Raw genomic sequence first — 12,791 nt, 5'->3', positions numbered from 1 at the left:
GGTATTTAAAAAAAAAAAGTAGAACAAAGGCATCATATTACATTTTTGTTTTGTCTTTAATGGAAACTGCCTATATTAGTATGTTATTTATGTAACAGTATTACCGCTGTGTTTATACACAAACACACCGTGTTAGTGTGTATATATATGTATGTATATATATATATACATACTGTATGTATGTATGTGTATATATATATATATATATATATATATATATATATATATATATATATATACATATACACTATATCAAAAATTATGTAAACAATATATACATGTAAATATATTTAGATAGATACAGAATGCCACGACCATGTGATGGCAACAAAAAAAAGACAACCCAACGTATTTTTCCGTACGAATATTTGTGACATGCAAAGGACAACAAGAGACGAAGTCAGAGATACGAGGCAGAGAAGAGAGGAGGGGCAGTGTGCCTTTTTTTCAGGCTGGTTTCTTGTCTTTTTGAACACACATTGAGTAAGCAAAATAGATAAAACTTTTTGAATGGCGAAAAAAGACACGCTGAAACACTGGAGAATGACGACCGAGTACTGGAATTAGTAAACAGGATGTAGAGGACTTCGCATCTCTTAAATGGCGGCGCTCCATCTGTACTGTGCTGCACAGAAAGGGATGACCCCAAAATTAATTCTTCCAGCGGTACACCGAGACATGGTTCGCTCACTGGGGCATTCAGTATTTGGCTGAATATAAAAGTTTGTAAATCCAAAAGTTAGCAAAAAGGTTTGGTTTGTGAATCACGGTTCCAATGTATGTCTTGAGCTTTTTTTTTTTCCTTTTTTTTCCTTTTTCTTTTTTTTACAAAATGGTAAAAGTCAATGGCCCCCACATGCTTTGACTTTCCAGTATGCGGCCCTTGGTGGAAATAGTTTGGGCACCCCTGATGTAGTTATAGCTGTTATCAGATGTTGACCCAAGAGCCTGGACACCAGGGTCAATGAGATGGATATTGAGTAGGAGTTTGCAGTCCTGAGAACTGTTCTGGATAATGCATCACAGTGTGTACCCTAGTCCAAGAATGTAATTCCCCAATTGCCTTCTCAGACCGTGAAAAAATGCCCTTTAATCAGCTTTGTCCTTTTGGCTTGTTGCTTGCAGCACTGGTTTCACGTAGGGCTGCACGACTCTGGAAAAAATGTACATCACGTTTGTCTGAGACAATTTTGTTTCATGTTTGTGTGTGTTTGTGTAGGATAGGTGAAAAATTCTGTACTTTTATATGGACAGACCAAATTCAGTCTGTATTAGGAGTGCCTATTCACGTAAAATACACAGTTCCAAATTGTGATACCTGTGTTGCACCACGTCTGTTGCACACTTTGCACGGGCTCAATCACTTGGCGGACAAGGAGGCGTATTCATCGCGGCCTGCCTCTTTGTATGTTGCAATTTTCCATGCAAACAACACAAGCGTGCCTGATTGAAAAAGCTTGAAGAAAAACGTTAACGTTTTTAAGTTGGCTCATTAGATTTGACTTATACATGCTACTGATTAGGATTGGCCATTTCAGCACCTCCAAATTTGTTAATCAAAACTACAAGATGCATGTTGCAATGAAACAGCTGGTAGTGTTATAAGTACAATACTTGGAGTTCAAAAACTTAGTAGGGCTCAACAAAAGATGTAAACGTAAATGCATGGATCTATTTTGTATATTTGAAATAGTATGCGTGTCTAGTACGGGTGCAACAATTTTTCGGTACATTTCGGAACAAATTTAAACCAAAAAGTGCTTTAATTTTTAATATCAATTATATTTATAAAAAAAAAAAAAGAAAAACTACAAACTGCTGGCAATTGAATGTTAAATGAATAGAATTCTCAAAATTAAAAAAAAAATGTATCTACTTCCTAATTTGCTCTTCTTAGTTGGTTACTCTGTGCTTTAACGCAGTTCCAGTTAGACTTCTGTTAAGTGTAATAAATAACTTATTCTATTGTTTCACTACTCCACATGCAAGCTAGTTTTATCTTCTCCTCAGACTGGAGGCTCTGGTATTTTACTCTGTACATTTGGCCTCCTAGTGGCCACCGTGATTCTAAATGTATTTTATTCCTGTAAAATGGCTTCATGTTCAGGCCATGTTTTTGAAGAAAGCACACAGTTTTTTCATCAGGCTCGATCACACTATTTATTGCTTTACAGCCTTTTGTAATAGGAGGTCCGAGAAGTACTTTTGACACGAGACTTTATTAATAAAAATAAACAGACCCAAATGGGAAAAAAATCCATCTAGTCAAAATCATCAATCATGGCCCGCAACATTACAGTCATGCATGTAATAAAGACGTCAAAAAATTAATGCCATCACTCACTCAGCAAGTCCAATGATAGCCGCTACCGGCAGACCTCCCTTGAAAAACAGGAAAAGCGAGATGCTGTCATGCCCGCATGAGGGCAGCATAAGGAAGAATCGTCGTCATTTTGATTAATTGTTAGTGAATTGAGATCTATTTTTATGTATTCTGAGAGTTTTAGTGCAGCCCTATTTGATACCACATACATCAGTGGCAGGCCCACAGCTCACCTGCCCAAAAAACTCCCAACACCTTTACCCACCCCTCCATTGTGGATTGGTACAGTCCTTATTTTTCTTGGTTTTGATTTCCTTTTTTACCTCCAAAGTTTTACCTTCCCACATTTCCCTTAAATTTTCACTGCTTAACACTTAACCGCTTCTTGTTTTTCATCTCATTTGGAGCTTCCTCATGGCTTTGGCTGAAAGCACGTCATCCAATCAGCCGTACATGGAGTGTTCAATGTTTTAGAGGGGAAGGGGATAAAGTACTTGAACCATAATGAAAGCTCAACTATCAATATTTATACACTTATACACCATGTTGAACAAATGACTGGATGGCTGCAAACCTTCCTTCTGGCTGTGACCTAATTCTTCCAAGTTCCCCTTCATGTATATTGTGAAAAAGTTTTTGTTTTTTCCATTACGTTTGACAGCATATGACATTCGGAGGGAGGCGGGGATTAATGGGTGGATGGGTAACATGGCTGAACAGGTGCACACAAGCACGTACAGTGTATTCAACTGTTTTTCAATCTTTAGTTTTCATTAACTTTCATTATTGAAAGCAATACAAATACAAATGATCTACAAAGTTATTTAATAAATGCAATTGTTTCTCTGCACACGATGCAGAGAGATGATAATCTCAATTTGTAGACAGAAATGACATGCTGTCTTAAATAATATACTATTTAGTTTGTAGAGTAAAATAATGTACTGTATGTACTTGTTCTATATCTTTAAAGAGCAACTGCACTTTTTTGGAGAATCGTTAACAATCATTATGAAAGACATGACGACGGATGTATTTGGTTTTTTTATGCATTCTAAATATTGAATAATTGTGATCAAGAGTCGGGAGTCCGTGGGAGCCATTCTATTCTGCCTATAAAGACCCTAAAAACATCCCAACCCCTCCATCAAGGTTTTATATACATGATGTAAGTATATACGGTCACAGTCAAAAGTTTACATACACTTGTGAAGGACATAATGTCATGGCTGTCTTGAATTTCCAATAATGTCTACAACTCTTATTTTTTTGTGATAGAGTGATTTGAGCACATAGGTACTTGTTTGTCACAAAAACATTCATGCAGTTTAGTTCTTTTATGAATTTATTATGGGTCTACTGAAAATTTGACCAAATCTGCTGGGTCAAAATTATACATACAGCAATGTTAATATTTGGTTACATGTCCCTTGGCAAGTTTCACTGCAATAAGGCAATTGTAGTAGCCATCCATAAACTTATGGTTGAATTTTTGACCACTCCTCTTGAATTTGGGAACACATTGAAGTGTACTGACAGAAGTATTCTATTTGATTGCCACACTTTCCTAGTTACAGTACATTAAGCCTTCAGAATACAAATCCTATTATCCGGGCTATTGAGTGCACTGGTATGTAGGCCACACTCTCCGGATTTTAGAAGAAAAATATTTTTACATTAATTAGCTGCACCAGACTATAGGTCGCCGATACATACCGGTACAAAAGATTTTGTAAATGTTTACTTGCATGCCTTGATTTTTCCCAAACAGTGTCTGTCTCACTGCAGTAAAACGGCTGATCAAACAAAACAGAAGTCATTGTCATGGACCCACTAGCTGCGGAAGCTCGCTCTCCAGTCAGCTAAAGAGACTCAATAACTCCACGGTGGCGTTTTGGGGAATTAACAAAACTGAAACCATACAAAAATAATGCCAGTGTAAGTTAATAATACTAACACACACTTGTACATGTGTTAAAATATCAGCTAATACTAACAATGATAGCTTGATGATAGCACGTACAAAAATGCATGAAAACACATCAGGTATTTTAGACGGTATAGTAAGTATGTATTTTAGTTATATTTTATAACTTACAAACGTTGCTTGGAGTGATTATTAAAGAATCATTTCGAACAGAAACGCTATGGACGAATAAACTTTCAGCAGGAAACAGGAAGTACATTTTTAAAGCGCGGCACCTGCAGCAAGCGAACTCTTCCTAAAGAAGGCGCCGTAGCACAAAAAATAAATAAAAAAACATGAATGTCTCTGTCAGTGTTACTTGAATACTATTTGTTGGAATATAAATCACTATGGCCATTAGTGATGAAAAATCTATAAATTTGCTGCACAGTTTTATAAGCCGCGTGGTTCAATGCGTGGAATAAAGTAGTGGCTTATATTCCAGAAAATTTGTTAAAACGCAGAAGTAGGCTGAGACTGGTATTCGATAAGTCAATTAACCGACGATAAATGAAAATGAACGTCAGTAAGTTTTCCAGCATTGATAAATTGCCGTGTGCAAGCTTCAAAAGCATTCGTCCTTTTGGTCGCTTTTAGTGGCCATAGCGATTCTGCCATAGCGGAATGAAAAGAAGTGGGTGAATTTTCTTGTCCTCATTCAGTGCCTTTGAGTCTTTGTGCAGCAATGCGGGGCCGCTAGCTCGCTAGCATCATACAATGAAACTAGTTAGCATTAAGTAGCTAACATGGACAAAATTATTGCAAAACCAAATGTTACCAAAACAGTGTCGGAATATTTCAGTTTAAACCTTTTGGAGCAAGATGAGCCTATCAACACCAAGGAGTCAGTTTGCCGAATGTTCGCGACTACAGCAAACCTGTAACAACCACCTGACAATCCACACTCCCTTGGGGTTTGGTGAACAAGCCAGGTCAGTGTAAACAAAACAGTGCAAAATGGTGTGCCCTCACAGAAAGTGTGGTTAAAGACATCGCCAAAGACATGCTGACATTTAATACCGTTATAAAACCGGCATTTCTAAAAGTGATGCAAACATGTTGACTGATATTTCTCATATGTCTGTTTGAACTGTTGTTTTTATATTTTTACTTTGCACTTTTCTTTAAGAAGGTCCTAACTTGATTGTGAGTTAAGTAATGTACCACTCTCTGTGCCTGCATGTTCAATATTGAAGTGAAAGTTTGTTAGTCAACACTTTATCCAGCTATTTTTTATTGTTATAGTTGTGTATATTTGAGGCCTCAATTCCCTCCCTAACATATTGTATTGCTTTTGGTTGTTGTTTTTATTGAATTGCACAATTTTGCTAGCAGAAAGTTTTATTTAACTTGGAGATTTAAACATTTTCATTGCAATTACAATGTTAAAACACAAGTTTATTGCATTTAAAATGATATACATGCATTATTATTATTATTATATATTATCATTAAACCAATGGTTATTTTGGTCTCATGAAAATAATAGCAATAATAGTGTTTATTGGCAATGACCAATATATCGTCAAGCAAAATTTATTATCACCCCAGGCCTACGCAGAAATTTGACAATATCCAGTGTACTTTTGAATCTAGATGTATACTCAAAATGGTGAGTGTGCAGTCCTAACACTTGCCACACTCCAGTCTCCATTTGGCTTCATAGTGGAACTGACTTGACATGACAGCGGCTAAGGTCCTACCCGAATCTGTGGAAAGTGGTGAAGTAGAAGGGAGTATATACAGGTTGTCCTTGACTGTTTATGGTTACAGCCCACTCCAATTTTGTCAACCTAAGCAGATTGGTGCATCAACATGAGACTCGCTTTTGAGAACTTAAAAAAAAATATCTGTATCTGCACTGCAACCACACAATGTCTCCATTGTGGGATGAATAAATATTATCTCTCTCCCAAAGAATGTTAAGTCGAGCGCTGCTGCACAGAGGAAGAATGTTGCCTCGCTCTCGTTATAAAAGTTCAGTTCTTCATTCTCTCCCATGCTCAAAGGCAGACAAGTGAAACCAGACTTTTATGATGAAAGGAGAATTGTGGATAAACATTGGCTTTATCCTTGGTCCAGGTCGCTCGCCTGCTGCTACCGTCATTAAAAATAATAAATATGGTATCCTTGATCATGTGAAACGATAGAATAGAATAAAGCGCTTAATTGTCATTAAACGTGAGATTGTGACGATCTGCTGCTCCTGTGAAATTAACAGCTTGAGTCTTTATTGTTTTGTTTAGTTTTGTATTTACATGATTTTTGTTTTACTTAATTTTACATGTCCATGTTTTGTGTTCAATGTTGGTTACTAAGGTGTTATTGGGTAGAACGGAAAATCAACTAACCGCGTGTCATGGTACAAAATGCAGCTGCTAGACTTTTGACAAGAACAGGAAAGTTTGATCATATTACGCCTAAACTGGCTCACCTGCACTGGCTTCCTGTGCACTTAAGATGCGACTTAAAGGTTTTAGTACTTCCGTATAAAATACTAAACGGTCTATCCTATCTTGCTGATAGTCTTGTACCATATGTCTTGGACAGAACTCTGCGTTCTGAGAACTCTGGCTTATTAGTACCTCCCAGAGCCCCCCCAAAAGTCTGCAGACATTAGAGTGTTTTCACTTTTGGTTGTGAAAACAGTTAAAGATGCTACCTCAGTAGAAGCAATTCATGTCCAATCTTAAATCTCATTTATACACCCTAGCCTTTAAATAGACCCCTATTTAGACCGATTGATCTGCCGCCTCTCCTTTCTGCTCTGCCCTCTTCTCCTCCGTGGAGAGCTTATCAGGTGGCCACGGATCAATTTCCATTGTTTCTATTTGGTTTGAGTTGACCAAGAAGAACGCGTAGTTGGAATATAATTACAACACGTTATGTACTCATTTATATACATATTTATATAATATGTAACTACAAGCTCCATTCACAGACAGAGTCCCATTGCTTTTATGAGCGGTCGAGTGAGTCAAAAGCCAGGAAAATAAATAAATAAAATATATATCTATATATTTTTTTGTGGCAGCAGTAATTCTTTCGTGGCGGGCCGCCACAAATAAATGAATGTGTGGGAAACCCTGGACCTCCTTCGTCAAGTGCGCAACAACATTAATGGATTTAGTACAGCACTACACTGTCAACATTGGCTTACTCATAAATTAAGTACACAATCTACCTTTAGAAGTGTATTGATAGTGCATATGTAGAGAAGCCGTCACTAAAACAACTTTGTAAAATAACTGGCTTGTTTACTTTCCCTTTTTCTGTCTGGTGTTTCCTCTAGATGGTGTCAAGCGCACTGCCTGGTGGTCTCCATCCCCTCGCTCCTCGATGAGCCATTTACCACACAGCCTCACAGTCCAACCCTGGCCCACTGAGACACGATCAGACACTAACAGTACCACCGCTACTCTGCAATCACTTGTGCAACAGCTAACATGGATGCCAGCGTACGGGAAGTGCTTTCTTACTGACTGCTGTCAGTATGGTCACCTCACCAGAATCTTGTACACACTCTTTACTGTCATTACCCCCTTTTTTTGTTTGAGTCTCAGGACGGTTTCCTGTCCACTTTTTTTAAACAGAGGTATCAGGACAAGTCAGACAGCCCAATCAGGTCATGCACGCCTTTTTGTAATCACATTTGAGCAAGACAATGATCGTGGCAACCTTTCAGTGACACTCTGATCATACACATCCAGTCTGTGGGTCGAAACCCAACTGCTTGGCGCGACGTTTCTACTCTTTTGTTACACTTGAAAGTACCAATCATGTTTTGGTATTTCAGACGCAGGAGGCTCATATACTCACCAGGTAGTTTCTGGTTCCCAGCCCAGTGCTCCTTTTCTTAGTGTACTGACACTGCACTTTTTCAAGGGTGCAAGAGCTTCATTTTGACACTTTTGATCAGATTTCTATTCACTGTGTACAGATGTAAAAAAAAAAAAAAAAAAAAAGACAAAAAAGAAATTGCGCTGTCTTATTTGTATTGTTTTGAAGCTGTGAAATACTTGCAATATAGATGTGTAAATATCTTTTGTCTTTTTGATTTACTTTCATAGTTAGGGATGAGTCTAAGCATTCTTTACAAGCTTTGATTTAGGAGGCCGGCTGCAGCAAAGTTAGGCAGCCATAAATAAGTGTAGTGTCTACTTGTCAGCGTGTCCCCTCACCCTTTTCTCAGACTTTGTCTTTTTCATACACTTTGCAGTCAAGGACACCCTTGTCAGTAAAAGAGGTTCACTGATTCTCTCCCACATCAGTGGTGCATTATTTTGCTCAATCCTTCTTTGATCAAGAGATGTTTTCTTTTTTTGCATTGTTTTTACAGGGTTGGATGAACCTCTCAGACATGGCTGTTAGTCGCCATGTCTGTTTGGAGTGTTGCTGCTCGCTCTCTCTCTTTCTCTCTCTCGTTTTTCAATTTCATGCTTCTCCAGTCAGCCAGTTGATGTACGTAAGTAACTGGGCCAGCAGCGTTTATGTTGTCTCATTTATATTTGCCACTGTATTTGTGTACCTAAATTGTAAATAAATTAGCTCCTTGTAACAGTTTGTGCCTTGACTGCATTTGTCTTTGTTCAAATTAATGTTTCTTAATTTTTCAAGCAACAATAAATTACAGGGCATCTGGAAATTATTCACAAAGCTTCACATTTTCCACATTTAATGTTCCAAAATGGAATAAAATATTTTTTTCTCTCAAAATTCTACAGACAATACCCCATAATGGCAATGTCAAAAGTTTTGTTTTGTTCTTTTAATTTTGCAAATTTATTTAAAAAAATCCCATATACATAAGTTTTCAGATCCTTTTCTCAATACTTTGTTGATGCACCTTTGGCAGAAATTACAGCCTTAAGTAATTTTGAGTTTGATGCCACATGCTTTCCACACCAATCTTTGGACAGTTTGGCCCAAGCTCCTCCAGGTTGGATGGGAAGTGTTGTTTTTTACCTAGGATGTCTCTGTACATTGCTGCATTCATTTTTCTCTCTATCCTGATGAGTGCCCCTCTTCCTGCAGCTGAAAAGCATCCCCACAGCATGACGCTTCCACCATCATGCTTCACTGTAGGGATGGTATTGGCCTGTTGATGAGCGGTGCCTGGTTTCCGTCAAACATGATGCCTGGCATTCACGCCAAAGACTTCAATCTTTATCTCATCAAACCAGCGAATATTGTTTTCATGGTCAGAGTCTTTAGGGTGCATTTTGGCAAACGTTTTACTAAGAAAAAGCTTCCATCTGGCCACCTTGTCATCCAAGCCTGATTGGTGGATTGCCGCAGAGATGGTTGTCCTTTGGAAGGTTCTCTCTCCACAGAGGAATGCTGTAGTTCTGACAGAGTGACCACCAGGTTCTTGGTCACCTCCCTGACTAGACTAAGATGAATGCAGCAATGTAGAGGGACATCCCAGATGAAAACCAACACTTCCCATTTAAACATACGGCGTCTGAGAGGTGCTGCAAAGAGGAATGGGCCAAACTGCCAAAGATAGGTGTGCCAAGCTTGTGGCATCATATTCAAGAAGACTTGAGGCTGTAATTTCTGCCAAAGGTGCATCAAAAAAGTATTGAGCAAAGGGTCTGAATACATATTTACATGTAATTTTATACAAACCCCGTTTCCATATGAGTTGGGAAATTCTGTTAGATGTAAACATAAACAGAATGCAATGATTTACAAATCAATTTTAACCCATATTCAGTTGAATATGCTACAAAGACAACATATTATATGTTCAAACTGATAAACATTTTTTTTTGTGTGTAAATAATCAACTTTAGAATTTGAGGCCAGCAACATGTGACAAAAAAGTTGGGAAAGGTGGCAATAAATACTGATAAAGCTGAGGAATGCTCATCAAACACTTATTTGAAACATCCCACAGGTGTTCAGGCTAATTGGGAACAGGTGGGTGCCATGATTGGGTATGAAAACAGCTTCCCAAAAAATGCTCAGTCTTTCACAAGAAAGGATGGGCCGAGGTACACCCAGTTGTCCACAACTGCGTGAGCAAATAGTCAAGCGGTTTAAGAACAACGTTTGTCAAAGTGCAATTACAAGAAAATTAGGGATTTCAACATCTATGGTCCATAACATCATCAAAAGGTTCAGAGAATCTGGAGAAATCACTCCACATAAGCGGCATGGCTGGAAACCAACATTGAATGACAGTGACCTTCGATCCCTCAGATGGCACTGTATCAAAAACCGACATCAATCTCTAAAGGATATCAACAAATGGGCTCAGGACACTTCAGAAAACCACTGTCACTAAATACAGTTTGTTGCTACATCTGTAAGTGCAAGTTAAAGCTCTACTATACAAAGCGAAAGCCATTTATCAACAACATCCAGAAACGCCGCCGGCTTCTCTGGGCCCGAGATCATCTAAGATGGACTCATGCAAAGTGGAAAAGTGTTCTGTGGTCTGACGAGTCCACATTTCAAATTGTTTTTGGAAACTGTCTCCTCCTGAACAAAGAGGAAAAGAACCATCCGGATTGTTATAGGCGCAAAGTTGAAAAGCCAGCATCTGTGATGGTATGGGGTTGTATTAGTGCCCAAGGCATGGGTAACTTACATATCTGTGAAGGCACCATTAATGCTGAAAGGTCATACAGGTTTTGGAGCAACATATGTTGTCGTCCAAGCAACGTTATCATGGACGACCTTGGTTATTTCAACAAGACAATGCCAAGCCACGTGTTAAAACAGCATGGCTTCATAGTAAAAGATTGGGGTACTAGACTGGCCTGCCTGTAGTCCAGACCTGTCTCCCATTGAAAACGTGTGGCAACGGAGACCCCTTTCTTGTGAAAGACTGAGCATTCTTTAGGAGGCTGTTTTTATACCCAATCACGGCACCCACCAGTTCCCAATTAGCCTGCACACCTGTGGGATGTTCCAAATAAGTTTTTGATCAGCATTCCTCAACTTGATCAGTATTTATTGCCACCTTTCCCAACTTCTTTGTCACGTGTTGCTGGCATCAAATTCTAAAATTAGTGATTATATGCAAAAAAAAAAAAAAATGTTTATCAGTTTGAACATCAAATATGTTGTCTTTGTAGCATATTCAACTGAATATGGGTTGAAAATGATTTGCAAATCATTGTATTCCGTTTATATTTACATCAAACACAATTTCCCAACTCATATGGAAACGGGGTTTGTATATACATATGCATGTCTATATACATTTGCCAAATAAGTAAAAAAAAAAGGGGTATTGTGTGTATAATTTTGAGGGAAAAAAGTAATGTTTTCCATTTGAAGGCTGGAACATAACAAAATGTGGAAAAAGTTAAGTGCTGTAAATACTTTCTGGATGCACTGTATGCTGTATAGTGGAGGAAAAAAGGGCTACTTCCTTTCAAGGAAATGAGCAATTCAGAATTGTTATGGTGGATTTATTTTGTCTGATAAAAACATGAAAGTTGTAAATTGATATGTATTTTGGTCAGAGTTAATTTTGTAAGGTATTATTGATGTTAAAATTGTTTTGCACACAAAAAAATTGAACAATGTAGTTTTACAAAAAATGTTTGAATGGGTAAAGGGGGGCCTCCAAAGAAAATTCTGCTGAGGGCCCCACTTTAGCCTGAAACAGCCGTGCTGATGATCGTCATTGAATTAAAGAAAGACATCATGACATGGTGAAGCAGTTGGAGAGTAGCACTGCTCATCTGCACCATACTGAAGCAGAATAAGTCGATAACGCCACCAAAAGATGTTAGAATCATTTTTAACCGGCGCACATGTATCCATGAAAATATGGAGAAGCTGCTGATGGTGTGTTTGACAAAGAAGCAGCTGGAAAGAGATACAGTAGAAGTCCACTCCCCAAAAGTAAATGCTGTATATCGTTATGTTATAAAACTACTGCCTTTTTTTTGCAGTACATTCTATTCTATTGTTTTATACAATATTGGTTCACTAAAAGTGTATTTTTCTTTTTAAAAGGCATGTTACAATTATGTTTTTTTGGGGGGGGGGGCAATCACCTGATTTCAATACATTGCAATGGACGACCTAATATGCTCCTAAATTGAGGTATGACTGTACTTTGTTTCATCGCCACCTTGCCTGTTAGAGGGTCAGAATGTTTGCTGGTTGGTCGGAGATTATACACATTTCCTTCAGTGGAATACTTTTATTCAAACCAGGAACTTTAATTGGGAAATTTCTACTACAATAAACCTACCATAAACAAGACAAATGCCTCACGCATCACTTTCCATGTGGACAAAAGCTTACTCTACGCTCAAAACGCAAATATATATATATATATATATATATATATATATATATATATATATATACTTTTATTAGATTACAGTGCAATAAAGAGTCACACAAATGTTTGCAAACAGAAGAAGGTGTGCTGCCCAAGATGGACTCACACTAAGTCATGTGATGGATAAGTTGACATACAGTAGTGCACACACATCACAGCATCTTTGTTGCACAGAAAAAAACACAAAC

At 38.0% G+C, this 12,791-nt stretch overlaps 1 protein-coding gene across 3 annotated transcripts in view; it reads left to right on the top strand.

Moving 5' to 3' along the window:
- Positions 1-8,852, top strand: part of csnk1db (casein kinase 1, delta b) — a 38,312-nt gene extending 29,460 nt beyond the window's left edge. For all 3 annotated transcript variants that reach the window (XM_061908665.1, XM_061908667.1, XM_061908666.1), the window contains one exon: positions 7,582-8,852. Coding sequence is in view for 1 of the 3 variants with exons in the window: in XM_061908666.1 (XP_061764650.1) it covers positions 7,582-7,632 (51 nt within the window). In the remaining 2 variants the exon portion in view is untranslated. The remainder of the gene's footprint in view (positions 1-7,581) is intronic.
- The last annotated feature ends 3,939 nt before the right edge of the window (positions 8,853-12,791 follow it).

Source organism: Nerophis ophidion, linkage group LG08 (assembly GCF_033978795.1).
Source record: "Nerophis ophidion isolate RoL-2023_Sa linkage group LG08, RoL_Noph_v1.0, whole genome shotgun sequence".
Classification (NCBI taxonomy): domain Eukaryota; kingdom Metazoa; phylum Chordata; class Actinopteri; order Syngnathiformes; family Syngnathidae; genus Nerophis; species Nerophis ophidion.
This window is presented reverse-complemented; position numbering and strand designations above follow the sequence as displayed.